General features: G+C 45.8%; 2 protein-coding genes across 5 annotated transcripts in view; both read right to left on the bottom strand.

Moving 5' to 3' along the window:
- LOC120957210 (zinc transporter 2) overlaps positions 1-13,123 on the bottom strand; it is a 38,706-nt gene extending 25,583 nt beyond the window's left edge. The window contains exons 1-2 of one of the 4 annotated variants that reach the window (XM_040379283.2): positions 12,957-13,123; positions 9,900-10,182 (exon numbers count right to left, since the gene is read on the bottom strand). In XM_040379283.2, coding sequence (XP_040235217.1) covers positions 9,900-9,934 — 35 coding nt within the window. In that variant the 5' untranslated portion in view covers positions 9,935-10,182; positions 12,957-13,123. Of the gene's footprint in view, positions 1-9,899; positions 10,183-11,991; positions 12,094-12,876; positions 12,931-12,956 lie in introns of those variants that run through there. The other 3 variants (XM_040379284.2, XM_040379286.2, XM_049610211.1) reach the window with 3 other exon arrangements.
- A 2,812-nt stretch (positions 13,124-15,935) lies between these two features.
- On the bottom strand, positions 15,936-22,908 carry LOC120956612 (HEAT repeat-containing protein 1 homolog). Its single transcript, XM_040378234.2, has 4 exons — positions 21,603-22,908; positions 21,259-21,530; positions 16,407-21,186; positions 15,936-16,290 (listed from the first exon to the last, which is right to left on the bottom strand). The coding sequence occupies exons 1-4, from the start codon at positions 22,766-22,768 to the stop codon at positions 16,098-16,100; spliced, it is 6,411 nt and encodes a 2,136-aa protein (XP_040234168.2). The 5' UTR covers positions 22,769-22,908; the 3' UTR covers positions 15,936-16,097.
- Between the last annotated feature and the right edge of the window lie 1,313 nt (positions 22,909-24,221).

The raw sequence follows: 24,221 nt of genomic DNA, 5'->3' as shown, positions 1-24,221 counted from the left end.
GTAATATCCAAAGGCGCAAGTCGTATCTCCTATAACCCATCAGCAAGCGTTTACCTAAGGACACAGTATTGCCTATCACTTATTTCACCTTTTTAATTATTTCATTTCACTACACATTTCACTCGTCATTGCCTTGTGGATACGGTATTTATACAATTGAAATGTATTTAATTTCCAAGCAATCGTTCGGCTCACAGACATATGGCAAAGATGTTTGTTTAGAATTTGAAGATCGTAGCTACTTTCAAGAATTGGACGCAAATTGTCTTTCGCTTTCTGAGTTCTGAGTTTTCAATTGCTCGACTACTAATAATTCGTTTACATTGCCATATTTGTCTAAATACAATATTTTTACAAATATCACAACAAAGGCCAAACTGATGCACAAGTTGCTTCAGATTCACTGAAGTGAAATAATGTTTAAATACCGTATCCAAGAAGAAGCTCACTGTGCACTAGTACAGCTGATTGATAAAATATTCCCGGAAATGGCAGATTTAGGTTGCAATTAATGTGACAGAATTCCTGTTTTCCCACGCTGTAGCATAATTTGTGGATAATGTAACGCATGATCATTGGAATTACTTACCCAGTAATCCATTCGATAAAGCATCAATCAAGCATCAGTTATTTCTATCACAAAGGAATACCCAGAACAATGATCAAACATTCTCACCGCACGAACTCGTACTACAGAGTTCGTGTGTACTTCATTAGTATTATGGAAGCTCCGTCTCACGTCAGGGTGCATGCAGGCGCACTATGAGCTCCGTGTCAATGGAACTCCGAAAAAACTTTACTAGAGCAAACACTCTCCATGTCCCAGTGCCGCCATACCACCGTTAGTTGACAACTTCCTGTTCACACAAGCACCAACCAGCCAGTCAGCCACCTTTGCCCTCTAGAGATCGAACTGCAGAACCATGCTCAAACCATTCCAGCAGAGCCTGCAGACCTTCCTCCCCTGGACACGCTAAAACTCACGCGATAACCCGTTGACCACGGGACCACATACCGGGCGCGGGCGTTTTTGTGTGTTTCGCTCGGATCTTGTCAACAACAACAAAAACTATACTCCTCGTGAGCGAAGTACCAACCGTTAGCCCGTCTGGACCGAGTTCGCGAACTTTTAATCCATTCTCAAATCCCGCAGAGAGTTTTCCGCAAAACAACTTTGCACGCCCGGGTCAGCAAAAAAAACAGGGAATCCTCCCGGCATGACTCTCGCTCTCTTCGCGTCAAACGCCGCGACTGGTACTAGGAAGAGTGTGCCCTGTCATGTTTCGTGCTGCGTTTGTCCTAAATTAAAAATAACTTTGAAAACTTTGCACGGTTCGGCTTTCACTTCGGCAATCTGCTCCCGGCTGGCGGCGTGTCCATGATATCAGATCCTTGACGTCGCTGCTAAAAAGGATTCTCCGCTGACCCGCCACCACACAGCTGACAGTTGCTTCGAACCAAGGGAGATAGAGAGAGAGAAAAAAACACTGTTCCCTTCCCCCGAAAAACCAACCGTCCGCAGCGGTAAACGTTGGATAAACGAAACCGGAAGATGAGATCCGTTGCATTTTCGGTGCCATTTCCCGTTAGCGGTGGCCGGTGTGCTCGGCGGTGTCCGGGGTGCTTCCGGGCGTCCTTTTGTTCCCAAGTGTGAACCCGCCCGACAGCGAAGCGCGGCGACCCAACGCCCAAGAAAAGGGACGAAAAGTTTCATTTTCATTTACTCATTACATTACTTTGGGACTTACGATACGCGCGGGTGGAAACTTGAGACTTGCTTACCAACCTGTGTGACAAAGTGGTGGAGTCGCGAAGGGAAGTGTTGCCCAGAGCGCCCCAGTTGCAGCAAAGTTGATTTCGCCTCGAGTCAACTACGAGAACACTGCGGAATTAGTTCCATCGTAGCAAGTGTGAGTACAATTTGTTGCTTGCCTGGATCCAGTTGGGGCGACCGCAGCGCCTTCAAAAAGTGCACCCGACCGAACGACTCACTTGACTTGTAGCAGCAGCAGCAGCAGCAGCAGCAGCAATAGCAGCAGGAGGACTTTCAACGTACGTTCACTCTATATCGATACATCGAATGTGAACGGCGGCTGAAATGAGTTCTCGGTCGACTCTGTCCCGCTTGGGGAGAACCGGAACCCGTTGCCACTAGCAAACTACTGATGCACTTCGCTTCGGAAACTGCATTTGTCCCATACGTGGGGTCGCAGTGCGGGAAGGTGGTACCTGATGCGGTGCAACGGGCAACTTTTGTGGCATGCAACACGAAATGCTCGACGGTTCTTCACGGTGCGCTCGCACATTTGTGGCCACGGCAACAGGGGCACACTTAATGGATACACGAAACTGTCGTAAACCATTGAAAGGACGTGTTTCGCCTCAGGGAGTTGAATGTACACATTTTTCGTGTATGTTTTCGTGGCACGGGTTTCTGTGTGTTTTTTTTTTGCCTCCCCGTGCTATGCCTTTCCTTAGCAATGAAGTCTGTCGTGTTGTGTATCGCTTCGCCCATGTGTAACATGTGGCAAAATGGCTCTGAACAAAGACATTGTTTGTCATTATTGTAACTCGATGTGGTTGAAAAAAATAGCATCAACAATGCGAAAGACTATCTAAAATTAATTCCATCATAATGGTGTGCCGTACTGAGCTTAACATGGATCAATAATAGCCATCCAGCAGATCTACTTTAGCTACTCAAGTTCTATTTTAAATTTTTTGTGTATTTATGTCAATTTATGTTTTTGTTTTTATTAAACTTTTTTTGCAGTGGTTGAAACATTTGCAGTTTACTGTTTTTTTATCAATATTTTGTATACGTAAGGTTGAAAATAATGTTTTGGTTGGTCACGGTTTTCAACAGCAACAATTCAGACTTTTTTTACTATTCCCACAAACAACCTTTTTGTATTCTCGTATGTTGATGATCAACGCCTGAAGGTATGCTATTTGAAATTCTAATTTAATCATAGGATTATTATGATAATTAATGCTATACGCTCATTTGTTATAGTCAGTTTTTACTAATCAACTGATCGGCTCAATGTTTTGACGCTTTGCTGAACACACTGATATATTCAACACTGTTGGGTTCATGAGTGAGGTGAACTTCCAAAAGAATACTTTGGTTCAAGGCACAAGCCAAGTTCAATCAGACCTTTCGTGCACAGGAAACATATTGTAAATACATGAATACTTAGAGTTAAAATACTTAGAGTCTGAAGTATTTTTATTGTAGTTTATATCAAGAAATCAAGAAGAAGCAATATTGGGTGCTAGGTACTTTGCTGAGTATTGAAATAATTTCAGCGATAACAGGTACACTAATGATTTCTCGTATATCATCTTATGTCTTATGTCGCTAATGATTTCACAAAGTTTTTTGAAGGCTTGAGTCGTTAATGCCAAAATAGGATGTGCACAACTTCAAACTTATGAAACATATTGAAACGTGTTTTTCATATTGTTAACTATGAAGGCCATGAAAGTAAAATCAAATAACTTCCCAGCATCGGCCAAACAATGGTTTTGTAATGATAGTGGGCTCCCCAGGTGGTGTCACGCATAAAAAAAATTAAATTAATATTCATCAATAACAATTCATTCATAATATTATTCTGGCAGGAAACCGTGATATTCGACTTGGAGGGGATATTTAAGAACGATAATGTCTTCGGAATGCATCAACCGCGTTACTCAAGAACTGAGTGAAAGTCAAAGTGCATCAAGTGATGATACAGAAAAACTAGAGTGTTGTTATTATTCAAACAAATAATACATTGTGAAGTATTGTGCAGTCAATAGAGTCCTCGAATTCCTCGAATAATATTAAAATTTCAGCAAATTCAAAGAGGTCTCTCGAAGGTTCAGCTGAATATCGTGGTAATTAGATTTTGTGTCTATATTGGAATAGCGGGAATGTCATCAACCGAAGATAATAAGATAACATAGTTATGTTTTGTGTCCATTACCTGTAAATTCTTCATATCATTAACCAACATGAACAATTCCCAGAAATTCATAAAATAGGCACAAATTCTAATTATCACAATGAACTTCAATAAACCCTTTTGCTTTATCATCTTATTTGAATTTACTTAGAATTTACTATAAATTCAAATGTTATCAAATCCAATTGATTTACTGCTAATTATTAAAACTTGTGGAATCAATTCGCTTCACAGTACTGGCCAAAGTATAAACGGACTGTCAAGCTGAATGTTTAAAGAGCAAACTCAACATATTCCGTCCATAGGCAAACTTTGCGAGAGAATTGTAATTATAATTTACTGAGCGCGTGCTTAAACGTTCTGCCGCCCAACGCCAAAATCCAACCCACTTCGTATCACTTACAGACCACTGCACTTCCGTCCATCCTCCATTCATCTGCTCATCGGTTTCGTGAGCACGCTTTCGCCCATTCTGCCACCGCCAATTCAACCCTTCCGGACCCGTCGCGACCCTCCCCGACCCAAGCGCGTGATGCGGTAGACCCACGCCCTGAGACAGTAGTAGCACATAGTTCCAAAACTTTAATTAATACCCGTGCCGTACGGCGATGCGGTGCGGTTTTGTCGCACAAAGCGTTTGACGCAGCCGTTCGATGGCCGTTGACCGTTGCGCCGTGTTCAATAAGTTTTAATGCGCCAGCACCGTTAGACAGCCGGGGGACACCGGGCGGCAAGATCACGGGCATCGATGACGGGGTTGGTGCGGCCGCGTGTTTGGCGAGCGTGATTTATGTGGTAAGACTTCTGGGCGGTGGTGGGCTGACTTTGGGAATTTGCTTTGCTCTGCGTCTATTGTCTATTTGCATGCTCTGTGTGGGTGTGTGTGTGTGTGTGTTTATGTGGTCAGCAAAGTTTCAGTCGTATCCAAAATGTGGGGAGGGCCGACGACCCTTTTGCGTGCGAAAGCAGTGCCATCGAGCAGCTGAGAGAGTCCATTCGGAGGAACAGCCAGCGGCCGTGGAAGTTCAGTGGAAAGCTTCTCTTCCCGCTATCGACGAATAACGAAACTTTCTAATGACTTCTTGATGTGCAGCAATGTTTGAAGTACTGCCCGGGAAGTACTCAAAGTGGTTGGATTAAATCGCACCGTGGCCAACATATACAGCAAAAAGGAGCAAAAAGCAGCAACATCAACAACCATACGTACTTCTGCAGCACTTGAACAACAACAACAACAACAGCAGCCACTACGACTACTGTAAGGTCAGTCAGGTTTAGATTATGCATCAAGCGTTCACATATAGCTGTACCTTACCGCCAGCAGGAGCTCCGTTTGCTTGATGAGGAAAATAAAATGAAGAAAAGTTAGGTCTACTTTTTTATGCTGCTGTTGTTCTGTTACCCTGCCAATCCCTTTCCTTCACCTGTGTGTGTGTGCATGCCGTGAGTGCATGCAGTTGAAGAGAGAAAAAATCCTCCCAGTGGGCGTTGCATCCGTGCCGATAGATTTACGAGTTCAGCTTTTGTTTCGCAACAACCCTCCATCCACCCAACCACCGAGAGGAGAGGAGAGCTCAGTTTTGATGAACTGGTCTCCTTTAGTTTTGTTCGTTTGGTGAGGTTTTTTCACTCTCTCTCTCACTCTATATGTTTAAGGTACATATCAACGAGGAAAGCTTGCTTTCTGGGCGAAGGTGTTCAAGGATGTATGGATAAGTGCATTACCTCGATGGTATTAGTGCTGCAGGTATTAGTGCCGCAGTACGGCCCGGCTACCGGTACTGCTTCTGACGGGTTGTGTTTTATTCTACAGCATAATTACAGCACGCGCATCGAGACACAGGCCGCGTGCTGAAGTGTTTTGGATTTTCTCCGATTCAGCTATCAGTTGCTGCAGTTTTGCCAGTAATTAATGCCTTTGCCATTGCCATTCCCTCCTTTGCTTCGGTGTGAAGGTCGTGGGTGGGTGTTGGAGGGTTTGTTGATTCTCATTCCTAGAAGCCTCGTAGCTAGAAGAAGCGAAACCTCTTTCCCATAAAATGAACCGAAACGTAGAGGAGTGTGGAGCCGAAATTGTTGGGTGATTGATTTGATACCTTATTTTCTTTGCAATAAATGAATAAACGAAGAATTCAAATTAATTCTCCAAATAACGCTATTATGATGTTCTAGCAAATGAATTTTAGTGTGAATTTAGTAAATAGAGAAAACAATAAAGTGTCTCCAGACTTTTTCTTCTTCATTGGCACAACAGCCATTGTCGGTCAAGGCCTGCCTGTACCACTAGTGGACTTGGCTTACAGTGACTTATTGGATATTGCTTTATTGGTTACCCATAGCCCTTAGGACGATAGTCAGTCCTACGTATGGGAGCACGTCTCATTCGGGTCTTGAAACCTTGACGGGCATATCGTTTAGTTATATGAGCTGATTACTATACCAGAAGATCGGTCAGTGTCTCCAGACACAAGACATTTATTCAAGATTGACATTAAAAAAGCATTTTAATTGTGTTTTAACTATTGTAATTACTATTTGTAAAAAGTTTCTATCGGGGCCTAATGGTCCACCTTACGTGAGGACCTTTTTGACAGAAGAACTGTTATGAAGCTGTGGGCTGTAATGGCAGCAATGGTTGACAGATAGGAATATGTTTTTAGATCTTATTGAATTCTTTAAAAATAGTCTCTGTAACCTAGTTGGCTAGGGACCTAGGGACCGAGCATCTTGGAGAATGATTGCTGACCGGGCCATGTCACGTCGATGTGCGCTATCGTGAGCAGGTCAACAAGAGATTGAAAGAGAGAACCTAATTGGCAACTAAAAAACAACAAAGTTGCAATAATTAACGTTTTAAAGGTTTAATAAAACAGTGTAATGCTGCTGGCGGATGTGTTGCTCCGTCGCAGCGCCCAACGCCGGTGCTTTACACCGAGTCGGGTATATTTTTCCTTCGTCGACCGGAGAGTGCCTCCGACTATTAAGAAACGAGCGATTCTGAGGTTTGTGTTCGAATGCGCTTACTTTATTTAGGTTTTCATCTCTTATATGCTATTTAGTTGCTGACCGCATATAGGTCAGCTAACTGTAACTATGACTATTTTGATAACAAGTTTTATTTATATTTAATGCGACATGTGACATGTTTATGGTTTATGAATTGCGTAAGTTACTTCCTCGTTTGAACCGTGAGAACGGTTGACTACCTGTTTATGTTTGTTGCGTTTCTGAAGCGCGCGCTATTGCTTGAGGCGTGTTTTGCTTGAACTTTGTTTTAACTTGAGATGTTTTAACTTGAAGTGTTTTACTTCGCTACATCCGCATCTATGCTTTTACTTCATAATGAGGTCGTACGCAACACAGTGTATAGATATTATACTAAATAATAATTCTCCAAGATATATTTCTTTATATTTTAGGATATACTTATCCATTTTTTCATGTTTTTTTGTTATGGTTCGCTATAGTTCAACTACAAATACTTTATGTTTTGTTGACATGTATGAAATAGGTAATATAAATAATTATATCAAAATGAACAGGCAAATACGACCAAAAATCACAAGCGTTTAACATTTAAGAACGTTAAAAATTGTTCATTTTTTAGACATAAATTCCAATTTTTAGATACTGCTGTTAGTTTCATTTCATAAATAAAGTGTTACTGCCTCGTTTAGACAGTAAACGCCTGCGTTAAGTTATTTATTCAAACAGATATAGAGCAAAATTCCTAACATGGCCAGTTATCCCCCATGTTCCCTTACTATCGCTTGGAAAATGGTTGCCGTCGCTACAGCCACTACTTACAATCGTTGTACAGGTAAAGGCCTTCAGATATATTCCTTTTTTACTAGAGAACCACCCACATCTTTGGTAAAGAAGACCCACCTCTTTCTGTGGGCTCAAATCGTACACCTGGCGTATCCTTCACCAGTGGAACTGTTATATATACGCCTCGTCATAGGCGTACGATGTATGTAACACTCAGCCCAATACCATCTCTACGAGCTAATTCACTAGCCATTAATCAACGTTTCGAATCGAAAAGACGTACTCGTAGCACCAAATGCTCGCTCGGTATGGAGGTCACACGCTGTCCGACTTAAGGGAGGGAGAACTACTTAAAGCAATGCTGCAGTACACTCCTCTTCTTCAAGAAGAGCAGCCAGAATTCCTACAGAATCAGACAGAAATAAAATTGAATCCCATTCTTTACGGCAAACCAAGGACGACACCCGTTTGAAGAACGGACCGAAGATCTTGCACAACCATCAGATTCGTCGGATTCGGCGCGTGTGTGTGTGTACGTGTGTTTTCTCCAGGTGTATAGCAGAGTTTTGAAAATGCTGTGATTGAGCGATTGGCCGCATCAAACCGTACAGCTACAGACACGTTTCCCGTTCCCCGCAGCTCCACTGACTAGAAAGAACCCCAAAAAGCGCCCCAAAAGTTCAGCTCCAAAGCAGACGACGAACGTAGGTATCTTTGTTGCTGGATACCAGCGCTTACAACGCTGTTTCGCACACTGCCGACTGCTTGCTGACTTTTAAAGTGATTGGCCACGGCAGCACCGTCAAGAATGTTTGATTAATCAATTATCAAGCTTGATAAGGGTTTTCGGGCAACGAGTTGTCGAGCAACGATGTTGGATCTCGGGCGGCTTTTCGTGTTCAGTTTGTACTACCTTCGTTCTGGTGGATTGATTGATTTTCGGACGCTTTAAAGGTTCTGCCTCTCGTTGGCACTTTAATGTTGGTGAATGTGTTGTATTTGAGATTATTGTTAAAGTAAATAATTATTCCCAATTACGATTAATTTGACCACCAATTCCCAAAAAAACAAGACAATAATCAGAAAAATGTATATCATACTGTTGTTTCCCCTAAGTAATGAAGCTTTAATTCCTTTGAAACCTTTATAGCTTTATAGCGTGATCGTAACGCTTCACATGATTGATTTCAACTCTCTTAGAGGTGTTCGCACACGTGCCTTAAAAATTTAATATCATACATTTCATCGCAATCGATTAATTAATGCACAGAAATGTAACTGAATTTTAAAAACCCTTCTACCGAGAATTGCGTACGCGCTTCGTAGGCATGCTAGAATTCCCTGGTTCTCCGAATTGCTGCCTCATTTCGAGAAACAGAATTTCTAATCAATTACCGAGTAACACCGACCACAGTGAGTGCATCCCCAATTTTCCAACTCCCTCCCCTATCTTACAACCGTTTAGCTTCTGGTGGTGCATTTACGTAAATGAAATTTTCAAGGAATTTCTATTTATAAAACCAAACGACCCCTAGCAGACATGCTACTCCACCTCATTACAGGTGTAGCGAGAAACCAGCCGGCTGAACCATTAGCGCAAAAAGCCCACTTTTGTGCCGGTAGCAGTGAAATCAAATCATAACCGCTACCAAAGTCCGAAATCGCACGGCGTGGCGCGAACTTCCACGACCGACCGTTCACCCAGCCGCAGCAGGCCAGGCCAGCGTCCGTCCGCGGCTTCCCTTTAATGAAAATCAATCACCGATACACCGCCACCGCGCGCACACTTGCCGCAACTACAATTCAGGCGCGCGCGCGAGCAAACGGAAACAATTTTCGCAACTTCATCCACCCCCGATGACCCAACGCGGGCCCACGAAAATACCTCCGGTGTTCGGCGAAAAGTTTACCGACCATCAAATCTGGGAAATTTTACCTTTGACTTCTAGGGAAGCATGCCCGCCGCACACGGAACCAATCGATACGGAAGGGCTCGAGCGGAACCGGCGAACCCGTCCGCGATGCGGCCATTCCAGGAGCCAAAATTCCGCTTCCGAACGCGCGCGGGCTTTAACTCTCCGGCTTGCCTACACTCGTTAATTAAAATTTATTTATTTACAACTATTCAAATACCGCCGCCACCGCCACCCGATGGGGTTGGGTTTGGGAACTTACATAACCAACGGTTGCTTCTGCTGGTCCTTGTCCATGGTTAATACCGCTCTTCAGCCTTCAGCACGCCAAATCCTTCCGATGCACGATGACGTACGGGCGCGTCACGGTGTACGCGGAATTGTTTGAGCAGATTATGGTCCAGTTTCGTGTGTCAAAATCACATGTGGTATGCACGTACAATCACTGTCACACAACAACACTACATATACGTTACAGTAACAGTCACAGAACAACACTAAGTATTCATAACGGCACTACACCGATCACAACTTGCTTGCACTGGCTGTATGGATGTATGAAACGTTTGGTGGGTATGAGAATAGTTTGAAATTTAAGGCAACACATAAGAAAATTAAAGTATCCGTTAAAAAAGACAATAGTTGGTCAATAATAACCCTTATGTGTATAAAACGCCGCTTAAATTTGGTATATGAAATTCAAATCTTATATAAAATCATTGTAATAATAATAAATTGTTTCTTTTATGGTATCAATTTTACTAGCGTTCGATTAAAAAAAAAGAGAATAGTAACAGAGATAAAATATGCAATTAAGATTTAAAAAATAGAAAAGATGTTTGTGCATAGTCAAAACTCCAATGAATCCAAAAGTGCAAAAAACATGTAAAGAAAAGATAAAGAATTGTTAAAAAACAGGAATACAGGAAACATCAATAGTTGTTGTAAAACTAATACCAGAACTTAGTTTATGAAATATAAATATTTGTATGACACATAATAGTTGTTACTAAACCACACAAAAACTTTGCAACGTTCCTTATTTAGTTTTGCTTGTGTAGTGAGTTTGCAACGATGTTAGAGGTATTTTTACTTAAACTGAAATCATATTTAGTAAGATTAGTTTATCAATAAATCGCAATCTGTATTTAACATTCAAAACTACAGTTTGCTCCCGAGTTACGTACAAACCGTTCCCGAGGAATCCCGATAGCTAGAATATCAGCGTCGAATTTCGCAGTTTTCGGCCAAAATCCAATTGATAACTCGGTAATTTTTATTAAATTTAGTACTTTATATACTTTATCTCTTCTTTGATACGATTCGTGTCGAACATGTTGATATTTGTAGCTTTTAAGTGGATTAAATTTATGAACAAAAATGCAATTTAAACTGTATTGAACAATTGAAGTAAATTATATTCATTTGATGTTTGATTTGTCAAATTTAGAAAACCGCGTATCTCCGAATCACAGAAGTCGAGAGCCACGTAATTCGGGAACAAACTGTAGTTATATTAATTTCTATCAAGATCGAAAAACAAAATAAGTTTAAAATGGCTAATACTGAAAATATGTAGGTAAAAGTTAAAAAGATGCTGAAACTAAATATGACTTATAATTTTTAAAATCTTTATTTTTATTATTATTACTATTTTTTCGCAATGAACGCGAACAACATCTCCATATTGCGAAAAATATTAATTTTCTGTTAAATATTGAAGTTCCGAACATTGCTATACAACAAATAAATAATGATAAGAAGCTGCCAACGAGCCATAGGAAAATTTAAAACAAACCAAGCGCAAAAGCTACAAAAACAGCTAATAAAATTTAAAAATAAGAGCTAAAGAAAGAAAAACATCAACGATGAATAGCAAAGATTAATTAAAAAAACATGAAAATAGCACTCAGGCCGTCATTTCATAATGACAATGAAGCAAAGCATAATATTTATCTATTCATAACAGCCTAGTTGCGGACATGCTTGTGTCTAAATTTGTTTTATTTGAATTGTGGGTGAAAATTTGAATCTCAAACTCAACATTTACTGTCCTCTGCGGATCCAGATGGGCAACGAATCATGTTTGGGGCCCAGGATATAAGCCGATCGCCCTAATAACCCCAATAACTGCAAATAACGTGGTCGATAAGCCGTAAACAAATGAGCTATATAAATTCCAACAAGAGCTTAATCCATGTATTTTTTGCGATACTAAGTCACTTTACACGTTTTTTCACTGTATTCCACTGTATTCAACACACACACTGCACACATTTTCAATCCAAAATCTCAGTATCACTGGAACCGTTGAAACAGTGGCGAAATAGTTGGTTCGCAGCAAAAATTATTACCATCTTTGTTTATACCACATTTTAGTAGGATTCGAACTCACTACCACACTCCCAAAAGAGCGAAAGCTCAACGCAGTAGCGTTATTTACGGGCAATAAATTGCTAAACAGTAATAAATATTTAAATATCACAACCGCATAAGTAATGACTGCAACTGAGTCACCTATCGCCCCGCTTCCACCAAGCAATTCTTACGTCTCTTTTTCCATCTTTACACACACACACACACACGCAGAAGGGCCGGTCGGAAGCGGAACCAAACACCGGAAAAGAACGGAACCCTAACAATTGACCAGTCCAAAGCTAAGAAAGGCACAAAAAACGACGTTCCTCACGTACACTGAAACACTGGGGGCAACAACAAAAAAAGACGATGGACGCGGACGCACAGTGGTTCCAGAAAATTTAGGAGCCATCCAGTTCCTTTAGGCGGGCCTGACTCCAGGTGAGAAAGATAGATCGTGAAGCCCCGGGGGCGGAAATATATTAGTTAGGTCCCTTCTGGCCGTGCTGGCAGCGGCCGACTCGGTCAACCCGAGTGTGATAGTGTGTTTTATTGTGTTACTGTGCACTTTCGGAAATATTAATCTATTTTTAATGGCTCCCGAAGAACGGTTACACAGAGTCGCGGCCACACACTAGGGCACTCTATTACGTGCACTCTCTTTCACTCTTTCGTGTGTCCTTTTGCGGGTAGGCAAAGCATAGTAAAACACACCGGAGCGTGCATAATTTTGTTGGAGTCCGAGGAAGGACACACACACACAATTTTACGATGGGATTGATCTAATTCACTTCACAGCACTGACTTAAAGAAAGATGCCACAAAACTATCCCTCCTCCAATTTGTCACTTTAAATCGGCCTAGAACCGAAGCATCTTAACCTTAACCCAGGGATGACAATTCCCTTCCTTTTCGCAGCACTTTATCGACTGGTTGTTAGGCAGCAGTGTATAGAACCTACATGTTTTCTTTACTCTTGTTACGGTTTACAAACTTTTTACCACAAACAAACAGACTGTTATCAACAACACACGGGTACACTAGAATCTGGCCACATTTCGCTCTGCACAGCCCCGCAGTAACAACGGTTCGTTCCGGGCCGGGTGCAGCAGCGTAACTGAGCCGCTTAAATGATATCGCACAATCCTACAGCTTCCCAACCAACACCACCAACAAATCCTTCACACACCTAGACGCGCTTGGGACAGAGAGACAGATTAGTGGTCAAATTTCTAAACCATGTCAATATTTACAGGCCACAGCCAGGTGGCCTTACGATACACTGCTTCATTAGTATGGGTGTCCCTTCCCGTAGTGTGAAGCTACTATGGCTGAGTTGTGTTATCGTAAAGCAAATCAACAGTAGACTCCGTGCAAGTACGTTGATCGCATAGTACGCTTTGGGCCCTGGGGACATGATCACCGTCTACGACGTCTCTCAGACCAAGCAAGAACACCAACACAACTCCTGCGCGCCCCGAACTAGGGCTAGCATTGAAGAGCTTGGACAGGTGAAGGTGGCAAACGGACGGAAGTGTGGTTTACTCATTTTATTTCCCCGCTTCGTCTAATCATATAGCCCTGGTTGTTATCTGGATAGCGAAGGTGCAATGCATTCTTTCGCCACCGTCAAAGATCACCGTCTCATCGCTCGGTGTATATACACGTTAGCTCATCATTACGATGAGTTTGAATTGGTGCAGAAACAAAATATGTGCTCACACACACTTCGCAGCAAACAGACAAGGGTTTGTTTGACAAAACATTGGTACCGAGTGAAATTACACGCGTTCCTTCAAACCGGGAGAATCGGGATGGGGTAGACATCGTAGATAGATGTGAGATTTATCTTATTGTGTTTCCGAGTGAGTAATGCGAGCAGGGTTTCCCGAGATTATATGCAATTATTTGTACTACGTTTGGAATTGGAAGATTCAGTTGTTTTGTGTTTATGATTGTTCAGTTGTTTCCAATAACTTTGTTGATTGGTTTGTTAATTTTTCATTTTTTTTTAATTTTATTTCTCTTATTTTTTCTTAATCAGCTCAATTCAATACTTCAGTTTATCAGTTGTTTATTTCTTATTGGATACTTCAGCCTTTAATTGCTCCATTCTTCCATTATCCATTCCATTTCTTTTACACTTTATTTGGTTTGTTCTTTCGTTATTTTTTATAAATTCTTTATCAGTTCTTTACCTTTTCAGTGCTTCATATATCTAGTTTTGTTATTCTTTGTTTTTTAGGATTTTGGTTGGTGTATGTGTATAATTATTTCATCAACTAGTTCAGATTGTTTTCAGTTTTTCAGCCTTTCAGGGCTGAAGTTCATTCGTTCTTTAATATTTAAGCTGTTTTTTCACTCTCTTTTCTAGCTCTATAATAAGCTGTTTTATTTATTAGTGGTCTTGTTTTAGTTAGTTAGTAAGTGTATTAGAGTTCAATTCTTTTTTATTTTATTCTTGAGTTCTGTTATTATTGATGTTATTCTTGAGAGTAGTTTGTTCTTGTCGGAAATGTGTTTAAGTCGTCTAAGCTTAACCCATTTTTACTAAACAACTTCTACAGGTCATATAAATCATCATATATCATATAAACTTCTACAGGTGTTCTAAGATATTTAGGGTTTAAAAATAGTAAAACATGAATTGAGGAGTGATAATGAATGATTTGATAAGTGCTATAGTTGTGATCAAAATTATAAAGGAATCTTTTGTTTTCCTATGTCTGCTCTGTATAACTTATTTCTAATGACAATTAAATCAAGAAATGAAATCACGTCCATTCTTGTTGGTATTAGCGCGGCTTTAAGCTACGAGATACGCGAGCTGTTTCCGGCACTCATAGGAACGAAATTAACAATGAAAAAGCTTTGCACAATTTCAGGAAAAAGTAGAACATTTAATATTTAATTAACAATGCAATGCAATTTAACATACAGCAACTGTAAATAGCTGTTCGCTGAAACGCTAACATAAATTACAATACAGTAGAAAAGCAGTGTACGCGTGAAATGCAATTTTGTATCGCAGCAGGGGCTATATGTTAATCATTCAGATATCATTTTTAATTGTTTTGCCAAGCACCGGTACAGCGATATTCCGTACACAATGTGCTAATTTAAACACAGCATACTAATGAACTACAGCACGAATGAATTCGAACTTAAACTGCTCGAATCACTTAAGCAGAATGAACAAATGAACTGCAAGAAAAAATTAAATATTCTCTGTGTACTAAAGATTCGAAATTCGAAAAAAGGGGAGTTTTTTGAAAGTGCACACAAGTATCATATTTGTGAACCTTAAAACTAACTTAAAACTAGGCATTTGCGAGCGAGTTCATGAAATGGCGCAGTAGTAAATGTCTACCAATGTATACGCAATTACGTTAGCAGAATCGAGATAGTGAAATGACTTATAATTAGAGCAATAGACTGTTTCCCGGTGAGTTTTCAATTTGAACAGAACTTACGAATGATACGAAACTTTCAACATGTTTTTCAACATCTGTAATTATTTGTGACAACTGGACTGTTGAAATAACTTTGGGCGTTTGTTTGATAATGCCGTTTATAGAAATTGACCCGGAAAACAGTGTGATGAGTACAGATAAAGTTTTTATAACAGTGTTAAGCTCGTTTTGTGCAAGAAAAAGGAAATTTCCGTGATGGCATTGGATAACGGAGTGAAAACACTAAAATTTCTATTTAATTTTATTTGATGTTGAATGTTTAAACTCCAAAAGAAATTTCAATCAGCTTTAATGTTTTATAAATCAGCAGATAATTAACACACCTGTCTCGACTCGAATGCGAGTTGGAAATTAAATACTTACTTACCGCCTGTCGTCCCGCTACTTAATCTCGTTGCACTTCTTTATACTTTAATTTCCCATCCTTATCCGTGGACGCAAATCTTCTCAGCGTAACTTCGTTCTCCTCATGCTTTAGAATTTTAATCGATTCTTTATTATATCTTGACTGTTCTCGCACTGCAACGCAAAGTAAAACGTTTCGCCCTTTCGCGCCAGAAGTGACGGTGGTACTTCTCCCCTGACCTCGCCCGACAGGTCTCCCCCCTCCATCCCAAATACATCTTTCTCTAGAAGTATTTCTGCAAATCTTCACCTGTCGCACGGCCAATTTCACGGCATGAATGGTGCACCGCTTTCTCAACGTCCTCATTATCGTCCTCCATCAGTTCCGCCAGGAATGGAATCGTTTCCGGCAGCAGCGGCGCGTAGCTTTCGCCCAGCTTGCGCGCTATTTCCGTGCACGCCTCGAGCGCGAACAACCTACCCCCGGGAAAGAAATCACACAGAAACGGAGAGAGGGAGATATAATAAAGACGGTAATGATTATTGCACCCACACTAAAGCGTACCCCACCCCGGTCCGTGCTTCCCGCTTACCTCACTTGCGCGTCGTTGTTGCGCGTTTTCATCAGCACCTGATAGTTGAGCTGGCGCCACAGCGAATCGTCCATCACGGCCACCGCCATCTGGGCGAGACAGTCGATCACCAGCGTGCGCACTTCCGGCTCCCGCACTATCAGCCCGTTCTCCAGGTGGTCCGAAACCGGCCCGAGCAGCATATCGAACCGGACCGCGTTGATAAAGTTCTGATTGTCGTACAGCACGATGCTGTACAGCGTCTTCAGCACGTACCGCAGCAGGGTGACGTTTTTCGACTCCAGCTCAAAGTGCAGATTGCTCACTGCGTCGTCGTCCCCCTCGCCAACCTTCGCACTGTTCGTTGCGTTCAGCAGCTTCACCGCGATCGCGACCAGATCGCTGGCGAACAGCACAAACAGCGACTTGAGCGCTTCCGCCACGTGGCAGCACAGATTGAAGAACGTGATCGCGCGATCGTTGCTGGAAGATTCGCGGATCGACCACTCAAACACCTGGTAGAACAGCGGCCGGAACGTACTCTCGGACAGCTTCAGAATCAGCACGACGAACGCCTTGATAACGTGGGCCTCGGCCGCATCAATCGCGTCGAGCGTGTACGTATCGGTGGCCGAATTGTAGCACCGGAACTGTAGCGCCGTCAGGAACAGCTCCGTCACCTCGCTCCGGATCGCGTCGAAGCTGCTGGACTTCATCTTCCCGAACATGGTGGAGAGCAGCCCCATCAGGGGGCCGATCGCGCTCAGCTCCCCTTCGCCGATCAGCGTGTGGTAGCATTCCTCGATCGCGGGCAGCAGCACGCGCGGCGTTATCGTCGTCGTCAGACTGTCCCAGATCAGCACCAGCCGGGACAGCATGTTGCCCAACCGTGGGTCCTTCTTCTGCTCGATCATCGCGTACAGCCGGGCCAGCCCCACCAGCATCGAGCGCAGGTAGGGCGAGATGAAGCGGGCCAGCGTGTCGACAATCTTCACCGTCAGCAGCACGATGCTCGAGGTGAGTATGTCGAACGGTTCGCCCGACTGCAGCTGCGCGTGCAGAAACTTGCTCACCATCGGCATAAACCTGGGCAGGAAGTTGATCGAGTACGGGCCGAGGTGGCTGCACAGCTCGCCGATGCACAGGATCAGCGAGGACAGTATCTGCGTGTTCGGGTTCCGCTTGTAGCCGTGCAGCTCCTCCATCAGCGCGGCCAGCACCGACTGCACCTTCTTCGTGTCGTACTGCGTCAGTATCTTGGACAGGTGGCGCACCGCAATGTAGCTCAGCTGCACGATCACCATCCGCTCGAACGCGGTGCCGACCACGTGCTGCTCCTCGTACAGGCCCTGCACCAGCTCGACCAGTGGATCGAACAGCTTGAGCAGCCCCGGATAGTGGCTGTCGTTGAAGTAGTCCTGCTTGTACTGCAGCTTGTTGTTCAGCAGCTCGATCACCTTGCGCCGCACCATCAGGAAGCGATGCTTCAGCAGTCCATGCACCACGATGATCAGCGTGTCGGCCGAAAGCAGCGAGATGGTGCTCTCCAGTATGTCGTAGCAGTTGTTCAGCATCGCGCGCCAGTACAGCGGTATCTTCTCGTCCGAGCCGTCCTCCTTCAGCTTGTCCAGCATCTTCGACACCGCATTCACGTACGTCAGTATGCCCACGATCAGGTTCTGGTAGTACTTCTTCATGCCGAGCGTTTCCTCCTCGTTCAGCTGGGCGATCTTGTTGATCACAAACACCGTCGACAGCAACCCACCGACGAACTGCACCAGCGAGTACTTGAAGTGCTTCAGCTGTCTGCCCGTGTGCGTTTTCATGTTAAAGATCGACCCATCCACCACGTCCAGCTCCATCGGGCCCAGGTCGCTCTTGCGCTTCTCGATCTCCATCGGCAGATCGCGCAGATAGTCGACCAGGTACGTGCACGTCTGTATGATGACCGTCGGTTCGAACTCGCGCGCAATCAGCAGCGCCACCTCCATGCGCTTGGACAGTTCGCTGCCCGCCAGCTCCGCATCCGCCCGCGATTTGGCCGGATTGCGCCGCTCCGCCTTCTGGCCGCCCTTCATCACGTCCGACTCGATCAGCACGCCCAGAAACACCCACAGATACTCGGCGGGGCCGAGCGTTTGCAGCAGCTTCACGTACAGCAGGATGCGCCGATGCTCCGGCACGTCCAGTATGATGTCGGAGAAGATCTTCAGTATCGGCACCACCTGCTCCATCTGGGCGGCGGTGGGCGCTGCCGACGTGGCGGCTCCTTCCCCACCACCACCACCACCACCACCGCCGAGCGCAATCGTCGGTATGATCGTTTCGATGATCTTCGAGATGATCTGGAAGCTGTACGCGTCGTCCTGCCGCACGATCGACGACCCGACGAAGGTGAAGATTTCCATCATATTGTGCAGCACCTGGTCGGGCACGTAGCGAGCCACGTGCGCCAGCAGCAGCAGCGCGTGATGGTGCGTCTGCGGGTTCTGCGTCCCCCGGATGCACTGCACAATCTGCTCCACCTTGAACGTGCCGCCGGCGTTCGCAAACGGTGCCGGCCCGCCGGCCGGGCTCTCGTGCTCCACCTTCTGGATGCAGTGCAGCAGCAGCGCCAGGACGATCTGCTTCACGTACTCCACCGCCGACTGCTCCTCAAAGTCCAGACAGTACTTCAGGCACTCGAACAGCTTCGGCACGAGCAGCTGCGCGTTGGCGAGCTTGCGCTTGTTCTGCAAATGCTCCAGCAGCGTCACGCCACACTTCCACACGGTCGAGCTGAGCACGCGCTCGGACGGTGCGATCGCGATCGATTTGCGGCCCGGCTTGCCCGGCTGCTTCCCGGTCGCGTCGTCCCGCGCCCGCCCGTCGTACATGGCGCACAGCATGTCGACCACCACCTCCGCATCGATCGCGCTGCTCTTGAACAGCTTCCCGGTGGCGGCGTTCGTTTCCGGATGCTCGGACAGCGTCGTGGCCGCTACGACACACTGCAGCACCTCCTGGGCGTACGCTTTCGGCAGCGTTTCGAAAACTTCGCCCGCGAGCGCTTCGATCATTGCGATGGCCGGTGTGCAAAGTTTCCGCTCCGACGGCAGGCAGAGCGGTTTGTCGCACCGAATGGCGAGCGTTACCAGCCGCTGGCAGATCGCACTGCCCGGCAGATGCGTCACTATGTCCAGATTGAAGCGCGTCAGCAGCAGCTGCACCACCCTCGACTCGTACGCATCGAACACGGGCTGGCTGGCGGCGGCGTTCACGCGCTCGATGATGCTGACACCCTTCGAGGCGCAGCTCAGCAGCACGTGCGGATCGTCCAGCAGCTTCAGCAGGTCCACGATGCCGCACACGATGTACGTCGGGGTGCTCGGGTCGACGATGCGCGCCACGAAGCTTTCCATCACCGGCTGCAGCGGGTGCCCGCCGCCTTCCTCTTCCTCCAGCGAAAAGATCGCAAACACTACCAGCGCCAGCTGCTCCCCGTCCATCGTGAGCTCTTCGCGCCGCTTGTACATTCGCTTCACGAAGCCGTTGAACGCTTTCGACAGCCCGTTGCGCTTGCGCAGCCCCACGATCAGCTGCAGCGTGCGCATGGTGCACTCGCGCACCACCGCCGAGCCGGACGTGAGCGACAGGAGCACGTTTATCAGTGCGCTTTCCGTGACCGTGCAGCCCGATTCCTCCTGGCTCACCTGCTCGAGCAGCGTGTTCAGCAAGCGCTGACAGCGGATCTGCAGCTTCGCGTTGATCAGAAAGTTGTCCGCATCGTCCTTCGAGCCCGGCTCGATCAGGTGGGCGGTGTAAAAGTGGGACAGAAACTCGATCCGATCCACCAGCTGCGGGTACAGCCGCGAGAGGTAGCTTTTCAGCAGCTCGCCAAAGATGGACCGCACAGCCCCGTGCTGCGGATCGATCGTGCAGTACTGTTCGAGCAGTACGGCGAAAATGCGCAGCCGCAGCTTCAGCGACACACACTGCCGCCCGAAGTTCATCGCCCCGATCGGCTCGAACTGGACGCGCTCGAGGATGTACCGGATCGGCACGGTAAGCAGATCCTGCGGCAGTTGATTATCCTGCAGACACTGAATGTCCGACGTGGGTGCGTATCGGAAGCGATGGTTTTGCAGCTGACGGACCGCATAGTCCAGCACACGGTCCGCCTGCCCGACGGTGCACGGCGTGGGCAGCGCGGACGACAGCAGCAATATGTTAAAGCACACCTGCACCGGATTGGTGCACTGTCCGGCCTCGAGCAGCGTGCTCAGCATCAGTTCGCAGTTCTCCTCATTGCCGTAGAACCGGGCGACCAGGTACTGCTTCGCAAAGCTCGTCGACAGCAGCGCTTTGGCGTTCCTCTGCCCGACGGGATCGTTTCCAATTGGAAAGAGCAGCGGATACAGTGCAATAATGATCTGATTTACATTCCCCCGCCCGTACACCACCCTATCGGTCAACAGTTCGATTACGCGCGGCGTTACTTTCGCCCACCGTGTCTGATTGGCCGCACACTTGAGCACGAGCTGGCTCAGCCGGCCAATCAGCTCGTCCGTCCCGACCACCACAATCAGCTCTTGCGGATCGATCTTCAGCAGCTCCTCAATCACCTCGCAGCTACTGTCCGCCAGCCGCTCCCGCACACTGTCCCGCAGCAGATCGACCTGGCCCGTGCTCTTCAGCTTCATCGCGCGCAGGTTTTCCACCAGATACTGGACCGCGTGGGCCCGCCGGTCGGCATCGTAATGGAAGAGGCTTTCGAACACGTTCGTTTCGTTCTCGTCGTACGATGCCTGCAGCAGGAAGCCTTAAAGAGAGGACGAGCAAGCAAAAATAGCAACCAATTGCAACGAAACAAAAGGGCGTGTAACACACTTACCCAGCACGTTGCGCAGCGCGTTCCGTTTCTTGGGCGAGTACTGCTCCTGGCCCTTCATGATGCGCTTCACGACCTTGTCGAACGCTCCCGGGTACTGGCGCTCGAAGCTTTTCAGATACTCCGAGTACCACTGGGTCACGTGCTGGTCCCTGCTCACAAAATCGTCCTCCTCCTCGCTGTCCAGCTCGATCGTATCGTCGCTGTTGGCGGCAACCAGCTTGGCCGCTTTCTTCTCCGGCACGTCCTTGTGGAAGTATGAATCCAGCACACATCTGCAACGAAACGATTCAAGCCAATTAAAACGCGCTTGCAAGGAGCGCTCAAAAACGAATGCTTCCACTTACTGTACGATCACCTCCGCCTCCACCTCAGTAAGCTGAATTTCCAGCATCAGCTGCTCGCAGAACCCGCTGTACAGCTTGAGCGCACCCTTGGTGCAGCAGATTTCGTTCAGACACTTCTCCAGCAGCTTCCGGTACAGCACGAGCACATCGACACCGTCCGCCTTGACGGTGCACAGGGTCGGTGCGAGCCATTTGCAGCGCCGGATCTCGCCCATCAGCTCCCTCGACAGCGTAGCCAAGCGTTCGTGCTGCGTCTGGAAGATCAGCACCAGCAGCATGGTCGCTTCGGCCGTCAGGGCCGGCAGCTGCACCGCTATCACCCGCCGGGCCAGATAGTCGACCGTCAGCTGGGCCAGGCTCGCCTTCATCACCAGCTGCCCGACGATCATGAACGAACCGGCGGCGAAATCGATCGCCCGCGACGCCAGCCCCTTGCCGACGGTGTGCAGCACGGCAGTGACGTGGTTTTCCGACACCGTCTCCGCACTGTGCAGCATTCCCAGCGCGGTGGTACAGTAAAACGCAAAGGTGGCCTGCAGGGCGTTCGCCCTCCCGGCCAGCTCCTCAACCGCACCGGTGAGGAAGCTTCCGTACTGCTGCAGAAATCCCGGATGGTTCACGCAGTGGTCGATGATGGTACGCTTGGCCGGTGGTACGCCCGATTTGCCCACGGCCGCCAGAAACGCTAGCCGATCGTTCACCTCCTCGATCTGCATCGTTTGCACGCAGCGCACGAAGATGCGCGTCTCGTGAAACGGCAGAATGAGATGCACGAACAGCTCCCGGTTGTACTTGTGGATCTCGAAGCGACGAATCAACCACTCCAGACACTTGTGCGCCGGCTGCAGCATAAAGTACGGCGAGAGGTGGTAGAAAAACCGCCGAATGTTGCCATCGAGCTGCTCGTTCACCTCCCGGTTTTCGACGGAGCGTTGCAGATCCATCGCACGCTTGTCGAACAGCGTGTCCTCGAACTGAGCGAACGCGCCATGCATTTGGGTAAGCTCCTCCAGGCCGCTCACACCGATGTCGTAAATTACTTCCCGATCCTTGGAGGCGGCTTCCTTCGCGTCGAACAGAATCGAGGCCGTGCGGCGCGCGTCCACCGGGGCGGACGTTTGCGGTGCGGCCAAGCGTTTTAGCTGTGCTGCTAGCCCGGTAGCCATCGTTGCCGTACGGTTGGGACTAAATTACAATGAAAGACTGCCAATTACACCTTTCTTTTTTAATTGAACTACACTCACTGCCGGACTACATGCGGCACATTCCAAACACGTGCAATTTGTTTATGTTGTGCTTTGACGTTTCCACCAGACGGCGCAAACTGACAGTTGACGATACAGCCCAAGAAACAAAATAAGCACAGTGGGAAAATGGCTGGTTAAAATTGAACTCACAACATTTAAACAATTTCGACCAATTATTGGACTTAGTTTTGGCTTCCAAATTTTTTATATCGAAAGTCAACAACCAGGTCGAAAGATCATTCACTTCAGACGTTTTCAACTTCACAAGGAGTAACAAATCGTATCGCGTGCCAGTGGCAAATAAAATCGTCAAACTTTTTAAAAAGCTCAAATTGTTTTATCAAATAAACAATGAATGATAAGAATAATGAATAATGAAATGAATTTAAAAAAAAGTTTTATCGCAGAAACATACATTAAGTACAAAACACATGCGTTATTAACATATGTGTTTGTTCGAGAAAAAAAAAACCGAGATAAAGGGTAACAATCTAGTCTTTGGCATACAACAAAAGATTCCATTCAGAGTAATAAAAATGAGCCCACCTAAGAATGGTAAAAAAATGTAAATCCAAATAGCACCCGTAGCATCACGGGTAATTTTTTTATGTACAAAGAAATGCTACAAACTTCAACACGTTACAATATCAGTCGTCTCACATAAAAAAGAGACGAACAACTTTGAGAAAACCGTGGGACACATACCGAGCCTAAATAAATGACAATGTTGAGAACTTGACAATCAAAATTAAATCAATTATTGTATCGAAAAGTTTAAAAACTTTTTTTTAACCGCCAACAGTGGTATTGAAACTGAAATTGAAATGATTTTCTTTCATGATCAATTCTCAGAATCAGCATAAATAACATTTTATTCTTAATCTGGAACGTTAAATTTTAACGGACACTTTTTTTGGGTTTCAAATGAGCAAACCACTCAAATTCACGTGTTGCCTATTTGTAGAGTACAGCTCGGGCAAACAAAAAAGCTTCGGCGTGATAAACGAAAAACGATCCTTAAAACAGCATAAGTCTAGGAAATTAATCATGCATCTGGCATAAGCAGAAGTCTAGGAAATTAATCACGCATCTGGTATAGGTAAAAAACAAATATCGCAAGCTAGGTGAAATACTAACGTAGAAAAATTCTGAACGTTCATGCAGCTGAACAAACTTCGAACATGCAGCTGAAATCGCCTAACGTATGTTCGCTGTGCAATAAACATCATCCGCTAAACATTCAAAAGCAAAACCAAAATAAATAAGGAAAAGCAGCGTCTTACCGAATGATGCCATGTACGATTCGACATACACACGGCACAGCCAAATACCGGCCAAGCGAGTTAAAAAAAGATAAAAGTAAAAACTAATC

Source organism: Anopheles coluzzii, chromosome 3, assembly GCF_943734685.1.
Source record: "Anopheles coluzzii chromosome 3, AcolN3, whole genome shotgun sequence".
In the NCBI taxonomy this organism is placed as follows: Eukaryota; Metazoa; Arthropoda; class Insecta; order Diptera; family Culicidae; genus Anopheles; species Anopheles coluzzii.
Note: the sequence above shows the minus strand (reverse complement) of the source record. Positions and strands in the feature narration are given on the sequence as shown.